The sequence below is a fragment of the Antrostomus carolinensis genome, unplaced genomic scaffold, assembly GCF_000700745.2.
Source record: "Antrostomus carolinensis isolate BGI_N321 unplaced genomic scaffold, ASM70074v2 scaffold46113, whole genome shotgun sequence".
Lineage (NCBI taxonomy): Eukaryota > Metazoa > Chordata > Aves > Caprimulgiformes > Caprimulgidae > Antrostomus > Antrostomus carolinensis.
Genome location: NW_010305469.1, coordinates 1 through 8,529, shown reverse-complemented (window position 1 = coordinate 8,529; position 8,529 = coordinate 1). Strand labels below are relative to the sequence as shown.

At 45.9% G+C, this 8,529-nt stretch overlaps 1 protein-coding gene across 1 annotated transcript; it reads left to right on the top strand.

Annotated features, from left to right (window-relative positions):
- The first annotated feature begins 1,298 nt into the window (after positions 1–1,298).
- On the top strand, positions 1,299–4,498 carry ADIRF (adipogenesis regulatory factor). Its single transcript, XM_010164793.1, has 3 exons — positions 1,299–1,359; positions 2,998–3,060; positions 4,392–4,498. The coding sequence occupies exons 1-3, from the start codon at positions 1,299–1,301 to the stop codon at positions 4,496–4,498; spliced, it is 231 nt and encodes a 76-aa protein (XP_010163095.1).
- Positions 4,499–8,529: the final 4,031 nt, after the last annotated feature.

Sequence of the window (8,529 nt, the reverse complement as noted above, 5' to 3'; positions counted from 1 at the left end):
AGAATTGTTGTTTGAAATAATAAATGAGTGGTTCCAGTGGTGCAAAAGTTGAAAAGGGTTCTCTGAAATGACAGGCTGAATAGGGGCAGCAGAGGAATGCTTTTAACCTTGTTTTCTGAAGCTTTTCCTCACTTGGCTACTAATGAAGTACTAAACTTATAAGCACTGTCCCTTCCTGCCCTAGTTTATCCGTGGCATCTTGTTCTCATGCCCATTTCTCAACAAAAAGCTTTCCTCAGGAAGATGAATATGGGTATGAATGTCAACAACTGAACTGAGGTGCTTTGTGTGCTGGAAAATGGTGATGAGGAATCCGAGCCCCACAAAGCTGGCGAGCCCTTTGGTCCCCAACCCTGCCAACAGTTTATTTCTACAAAGTTTCTTTGTAGTGAGGATTGGTGGCAGAAAACATAAATTGTAAAGGCTAGTGGAAACCTGCAAAGTGCCAGAGGTTAAAGCTAGAAACTTTTATTAATGTCGTGATGCTAGGTAAGGAAATTATTTTAAACATTATTTCTGCACTAATAAAACCTGTAATACAGAGCCACACTAGGAAAAGGTGGTTTTGCTATTTTGGCTTCTCTTCTTCCCTTTCCCTGAGAGCTGGAAGCGCTGACATGGGTTACCTGCATAACCGAGGCAAGGCCTTCAGTGATGCTGGCCTTTTGCAATACAACTTGAGCAGGCAACTAGGAAGATGACCAGATTTGCATTTTCTTATAAAAATACAGGTAAATTACAACTCTTGCCATCTAACAGTATCCCACCTGACGAGAAAAAGGGGTTGTGAGTGCAACTGCTAAAAAATGAATGAAGGTTGGGCTGTTTTCTGTTCTCAGGAGGTTCAGCTCAGGGGATGAAGCCAGCCCAGCGGGGACGAAAGTTGGCCATGCCCAGGCAACTGCTACTTCAGTAGTTTTCCAGCACTCTTTACAAAGCTCAGTCCAGTGGTTTTCTCTGTCTGTGGTGGTGGAACAGGTTTTTTTATTTGTGGTTTTGATTTGAAAAAAAAATATATATATAAACAAAGACAATGCAATGAAACAGAAATCTCTACCCAGGCACACCCTCTGATTGGGGAGGGTAAATAAATAGCTTTTCTGTGCGCATATTCAGCTCTCATTCCTCACATTCAAACTCCACCCATCATACCAATCACCCCCAAAAGCCCCAGCAGGTCTCCTGGCACATGTATAAAACCAGGACAGGTCAGGACACCCCTCACACGGTGTGCTATACATCGCCAGGTGCTTAATTTTATTGAAGCAGAGGAGTGTTACAAGGCGTCAGAAGCCACAATGTCGGGTAAAAACTTCCAGGGACTAAAGGAACAGGCTGAAGGTACAGCAAAAGATGCTGGTAAGAAAGATCAAATATCCTTGTATAGCTATGGGGGGCTTATCTGCTGCTTCCGCTTACAGAAACCACAATTTGAAGTTACACTACTAGCTTCATCGGTGCTAGCAGGACACAGCTTCCCCTTTTCTTCCTGTACCTGGGGTCCAAGTAGTGGCCATCGCCTGGAGAAGGCCCCAGGCTGGCCACAGCTCTCAGCTCAGCATGGGCAACCACCTCTACCCACCCACAGCTCCATCTGCGGCTGCTGAGCATCGTCCAACCCTTATCGCTCCCCAGATAGATCTTTAAACTTGGTGTTTTTAGAGCAGTGAAGCCTGTTTTGGTAGTAATAACCTTTTTTATCTAGCATTTACCTTGCTGAGGGTGGTCTTTTCTCATGCTCTGCAGAGCTATTTAAACTGCTCTCCTTTTAAGAAGTTGGAGTTAACCTTTGATTAATGTTTGCTCCTTGGCCTGACTGTGAATGCCTTCTGGTAATAAGTGTATTGATTGCAACAGACTGTTTGTAATAGGCAGTACAAGTATGTTTCTGTTGTGTTCTTCTCCAGCAGTGATCACCAGACTTTGCAGGGTTTAAAAAACATCTGTGCACGTATGTCATAGCTCTTCCTATGTTGTAAGGCCAAGCACTGGATTATTATTAGTACTGTGCGTTGGAAACCATTTTTTCAGTGCAAAGTATAATACCTTTTCCTTTAAAAGAAAAATGTCAGTATGTGTATAGCTTATGCTAGCATCTTATAGTATATTCCTTACAGTGTTTGTGTGCAGCTCATTCCTAGCAGGGTATAATGTGTGTCAGTCTTGGATTCTGATCCTGCAAACACTTTGTTGTATAGCTGAAATATATGAGTAACCTCACTGATTACTTCAGAGTTACAGTAAGTTTCCATACACCTGGGAACAAATGTGTAGTAGACCCAGAAACATGATAGTACAGCTTTCTGAGCAACAAAATAGCCCTTGCTGCATCCTGAATACATTCACGCCATTGAAGAGTCACTTCTATCGCTCTTTCCTAAACTATGAGACATCTTACAGTTACATGACGTCCCATGCTTTTAATGCTTTGTATTCTGGAGTTTATCTGTTATGTTTCTGGCTTCTGCTCTTCTTTCTATTTATAGCTTGTTTGCAAAATCTCCCTTTTCCTGTCCTTCTCTGTTTCATGTGTTTGCTTCCATTTTGGAAAAGGCACTACTCCCAAACAGCCTGTCAAGAAAATGCATGCTAGACAGCCAAACTTCTCAAAGCAGAATAAGCTAGAAAAAAAAAATCAATAAAAGCAAGTGTAGTGTTAAATAAGCAACTTGCAGCTAAATGTCATCATTCAAACTCACTGCTAATGTTTGCTTCTTTATCTTCTTTTTATTTTATCTTCTTATCTGTCGTCGATTTGCTCAGCTGACTGCAGGTGCTAGGTGAACACTAAGTTCATAACAAGCTGCTCTGGCAACACACATAGTTCCCAGGGTGCTCACGAGCAAAGCACACAGCCTCAGCCTGCTCTGTACCAGCCTTATCTCTTGCCAGGGGCATAACCTTCTGCGGACATGCAGAATAGCCATGTGACATAGGGAATTCCTATAAGCATAAATATGAACAGCTGGAAATTATTTATTTTGTCCTTAATTACAGGAAACACACTGGGACAGGCTACTCAGGATGCAGTCAACCAGCTTACAGATGCAAGCCAGAAAGGTAGGAGAAACGATGTTCAAACCAAGAAGCGATGGAGCAGCTCAACACAAGCCAGCAGCGGGCAGTGCTCATTGTCCTCTGTCCCACGGGTGCTCTCAGCCTGAAAGCCCCTGGTTTCAGTGACAATTTTTGGCCTCTTACAAATCTCATGGGACAGGATTGCAGGACCTGTTCGTTAGTAGCTCCATACGTTTACTGATAGTTATGCCACAACTGCTGACCCCCCCCCTCCAAGCCACTAAGTCCAATGCATGACACTCAGATTTTTGGCTTCCGTTATAGAAAACTTGTGGGAACAGCACAGGTAAAACTTTACTCCTCTTTCTTGAAGCTTAAGTAACCCTGTGATACACCTTGTTTCCCAGCCTGGGGGACAGGGGTCTGTCCAGGTCCAGCCCCACACTGGCCCCAGCACCTGCTGAGGCAGCAGCTGGGGTCAAACATTAATGATCCTGCAGCTGGAAAGGTGCCATTGGGAAAGTGTTGGCATCTTGTTTCTGGGCTTTGGGAACAAGTTAAACTGAAAACTAAGCTCAGTTCTCATTTAATTTCAATATTTTTTTATTTTTTTTAAGAATGAGGGGAGAATTACCAGCTTCAGGGTCTAAAATGTTTAATGAAAGCCAAAATCTGTTGGCAATATCTCAGACCAGATAACCTCTACATCTCCATGATGTGGCAAGAAGGCAGGACTTGGGCACTTGTTGATGGCAGATAGGGAGGCAACAATATTGCTAAAATACAGCTGAGATCCCAGAGAAGAGAGAGACACTGTGCTGTCTGGGAGGGTCTTCTCCCTCCTCATGAGACCCTGCTGGTATTTCCCACCCCAGCTGATGTCGGGCCCTGCACAGGAGTGACCCTGTGCCTGCAGCCCACAACTGAGCACAGCCCTCATCAGCGGTCCCTCGAATACACAACTGGGAAGGGAATAGTGTGTAAAGCATCCTTCAGCTTCCCTATCACTTGTTAAGTTTGTCTTTCCCAAACATCACAGTATTCACAGTACTTCTTAGCCCAAAGCACCCTCCTCCATCAGCCAGGCTACACTTAGACCAATATCAATCTGTTCTGCCTTTGTCACATCATTCATCTCCTTCTGCTTCAGCTCAGCACCCAAAACTTCCAAGTGACCCCTCCAATTTTGCAGCCCATCCTAAATACATCCTGCCAAAGCCAACTACAATAATCTGTGGAGAACCCTTTTAAAAAAACTACATATCTCTACATTTTTGTAATCTAATAATTTTCACACCTCCCCCTTCCGTCATAAATATTAAAACATGTTGCATTTTTCAAGCTTTTTGCTTATCTTTTTCCCTCTCTCGCAGCTATTGACAAGGCTTCCAAGATGGCACAAGACGGGGTAGAAAAAGCAACCGGGCAAGCTGCAGAAGCAGTATCTGGCCTTGGGAAAAAATGTGGATTTAAGAAATGATGCTAATTTAAACACACAGTATTGCATGTAAAAATGTCTCCTTGATCTGCAATTCCCTAATCCTTTGTGTAGAAAAATGAAAGCTGTTTGAGATCCGGATAGTTTCTCTCCAAATACAAAATTTTAAGGCAAAGGGCCCCCCTCATCTTTTGTATGATAGATCTTTTGGTACATCTTGTAACATCTGTTCACAATCTTCAAAAGGGCTCATAAGGCTTCAGCAATGCTATTGCTCTATTCTTACAACAGTGCGATGATTATTGCCACATTTGCTGGGTGTATTTACAAAACTGGTGAAACTGTTCATACTTCAGGACACCAGAACATTGGTATGATGAAACTGCGTTTCCTTCCAGTAATCAAAAGTTAAGCTGGGGTTATAGTTCATATCAGTTGTTTGTTTGTACCCATCTGCTGTATTTTCAAATTAAGATAAATAAAAGGTATTGTAAGATTTCCACCCCTGAGAAATACATCACCTTGGTGTGTACTCTCGTTATTTTATTCGGCTGTCGGTGACGGATTGCACAATGTCTTACAAATCTCTTTTGCTTTTTGATTCAAAGTGCAGTGAGGTCAGTCACCGTCCTCTAAGGGAGGTGAGTACTGATCATGTCATGGATTGACAGACAGACTGCCCTCGGAGGCAGCAGGGGCTCAGGGATGGAGCCGCTGCAAGAGAGGCAAGTGGGCAATCTTCTTGCCCAGGAGGTGGAAATATTTATTTTAGATTGCTGCTTCCTGGGCAATCAGAGGCTGCTGCAGCCAGACAGGGTGCCCACTTAGTGCTGCCTCTGTCAACAGAAGGCACTAATACCCACTTGTTCACAGTAAGTGCTCTTACCTTGGCCTCTGGCTGTTTCTCATTGCTAGGCAATATTTCCTTTCTTTTCTTTCTTTTTTTTTCTTTTCTTTCTTTTTTTTTTTTTTTCTTTTTCTCCTGATTTGAAGCCTTGCCGGACTGACTTTGGTAAAAATCTAATCTGGGTTTTACAAAAGCAAAGCAAAGCTTAACCCAGAGCAGCTGGCTGTAATGAAACAGGACAATCCAGGCCAGTTTGAGACACCGCTGTCTCGCACCCGCTCACCAAGAGCTGTGGTTGCCCAGGTATTTTTGGAAGCCAATCTTTGCGAATGCAGTCCTAGGAGAGATTGACTTGCCACTGAACCTGAAGACCACTACAGCCTGCACAAAGACTGCATGGACTGAAAAGCCTTTAGAGGACCCGTTAAGTAACAGACCATCTGTGAGTAAATATCATCGAGGGCTTTGCACAGAGTGTCCCTTTGCAATGTCCACTGTCATTTAGAGCTTTAAAAGTCTAAATATTTACCCAAGTACATGCTTACAGAAAAAGCATTGGACTATTGCACTCTCAGTTACTGGGCAACCCTCAATAGTACTTAATTATTTAGTACTTTCCCTTTAGGCTCAGCATTTCAGACAACGGTGCTGCATTTGTGGGTGATAGTGGTCCATACACCACTCTCCATCACACCTTTTTTTTTTTTTTGTGCAAACCATTTCTTAGTTTATCTTACAAAAAAAAAATTAAAATTGAACAGTTGTGGGGTTTGGGGGTTTTGCCAGTTAGCCCTGTTATTCCCTCACATGACTGGTTTTTCCTGCTGCTTTGTGCATGGAGAACACAGCCCTGACCCATGGTGTGCAGTTTTTTTTCCCTTATTCCAGTTACAGGTGACATCTTCCACATAACTATGCCCCCAGTTGTTGCTACCCACTGCTCTAGCCCAGTGTTGGCAGCCGCACCAGCAGCATAGGGACCAGACAGCTGGGCTGGAGGGAGTGCCGAGGTCATCCACTGAGTCCAGAGAGGTGAAGTGCCTTTCTGCACCTGGCCATGGAGCTCCAGGAGGCAGCTCACAGAGCCCAGTCCCTGGCACAGGGATGTGACACAGAGCCCTTGTGGGTACACATCCCAGGAGCCTGATCAGAGTATTTCACATCTCTTGTCCCAAGGGTGGATGCTGTGCCACAGGCACCCGTGAGTCTGAGTCACTTGCTGGCAAGTATTTCTAGGTCTGAATTTCAGCGTTTTGCTCCACAAATAAGGTTGCTGCCTTATTCACAGTGCTCTTTGGCCTTAGAGTATTTGGGGCTCTCCCTCCCTTGTGCATTGCACAGGGAGCCATGTCCCAATCCAGGAGGACCCTGCCTTCCCATCCCACCTAAAGATTCCAGATGTTGTGTAAAAGGAAAGTGGGCATCCTTAATGCTCACATGCCATCAACCCAAAGACACGTGAAGTTATCCAATACCTACCTGAGTTCTCAAATTTCCTAAAATTTGCTTCTGGGTGTGCCTGCAGCTGCCCGAGCCTTGAAATGCTGAGTGAAAGGGATTCATGTGCAGGCCTGGCCGGCTGCCCGGCGCAAGCACCACCTGGCCCATGCCCCACTCCAATGTCCTGGAGACCTTCCCAGGGGGGCAAGCAGCAGCCTCATCTCCCCTTCACAGCTCAGCAGAACAGGGGCTCAGGGGGCACAGATTTTACCATATTGCTGGAAATCCACCTTCAGCTCTTTCCTTTGTCCAAGAAGGCATTAAACTTCATCTCCGGTGAATGATTTGATTAATGGCCTGTGGGTTATCAAGGATCTGAGCTTTCTGAAATCTGTCTGTGTGGCCATAGTTTCTGTTGTGTGACAAAAGCCACCTCTTGCCCACCCCGGTGCCCTTTAGCAGGTTCTTGTGTGGTTTCCAGCCCCAGCCATGGTGGGGTGCAGCCTGTGTCCCTGCCCTGCACTGGTGGGCTTGGGGCCAGGTTGTGTTCCCCATCCCCATGCTGCTGTTGCCGGGGCCAACAGCCAATGAAAAGATTTGCATGAGCCATTTTCACTTTGCTCATAAGAACTGCCTTAACCCATGCTTCTACTGCTTTGTGCCAGCCCCTCGCTGGCGGTGGCAGAACACATGCACACACACACACACACACACACACACACACACACACACACACACACACGATTCTTGTTTAGTTTCCCTTTTGCCTTCAAATAGGAAATTACCAGGAATTTAATGCTAATAATTTCATTTTATAAGTAGCTACTTCTTCCCATTTAGTAAAAGTTCACATGTATGTTTTTTAATTCCTTTCTTTACAACTCCCAGACCTAGCCCGGGCAGTCAGGAGCGCCCTTTGAGCATTCCTAGCCCTCGTGGTTAATTTTAAAAGCTGGGAGAGCAGAGACTATGTGAAAGCTGGACAGCAGAGAGCACAACTGCTGAGCACTTCCTTACTGCTCTTCTGTTGGCCTGGGCACGAGCAGTTCCCCAGAGCCTGTCAGCATCCACTCACCCTGCCTCAGAGTGCCCCCGCGTCCCACTCTCATGCCTTGTGGCTTCAGCTGCCATTTCATTTCCCGTGTCTGACCTAGGCAGCATTTATTAAATACTTTGTCCTTTAGGACTGACCCTCTGCCTTTTTACCTCTCTTCCCAGGTCACTTTGCAGTTAATCAGGTCCATGCTTCCTTCCCCCTGTGGCTCACCCCATGTCCCTGACCCCAGACCCCATGGGCTCCTCTTGTCCCTCCATGGGTGGGGGGTTGCTGCAGCGGGCTTTCCTGGCACAGCCACAGCACAGGGACCTGAGGCCAAGTGATGGGACATGGACAGGACACGGGCAGGACAGGGGTGACTGCAGCAGGGCTGCCAGGAAGGAGCTGCAGCAGAGGCAGGGCCAGGACTCCTGGGGCACAAGCGCAGGAACAGCTCGCTGCTTCGTGAGGATACCACTGAAAACCCCCCCGCCATGAGATGGGGCAACACATCTGCAGAAAGAAACTCGCCCTCCCTAAAAGTAGCACCAAGAAACAGAAAGTTAAATAAGCTGTTGCTGTGTTGGATGCTATTCTCCACATACCGCTGGTAAGTGCTGGGGGTGAAGCTGCTGTGTTGGCTGCAGGCTCTGACTGCGTTATGCCATTATGCCACGACCTGAAAAAATGTCAGATGACCCCCAGTCAGCCTCTCTCCTTCCCAGCAAGCAGCAGCACCAGCACAAGCAG

What these genes read in the sequence shown, in the direction of transcription:
- ADIRF (XM_010164793.1), top strand. Translation starts at nt 1,299, where the DNA reads ATGTCGGGTAAAAACTTCCAGGGACTAAAGGAACAGGCTGAAGGTACA. An exon ending in AGGTACAGCAAAAGATGCTG is followed by an intron (nt 1,360 to 2,997) that starts GTAAGAAAGATC and finishes CCTTAATTACAG; the next exon opens with GAAACACACTGGGACAGGCT. An exon ending in TACAGATGCAAGCCAGAAAG is followed by an intron (nt 3,061 to 4,391) that starts GTAGGAGAAACG and finishes CCTCTCTCGCAG; the next exon opens with CTATTGACAAGGCTTCCAAG.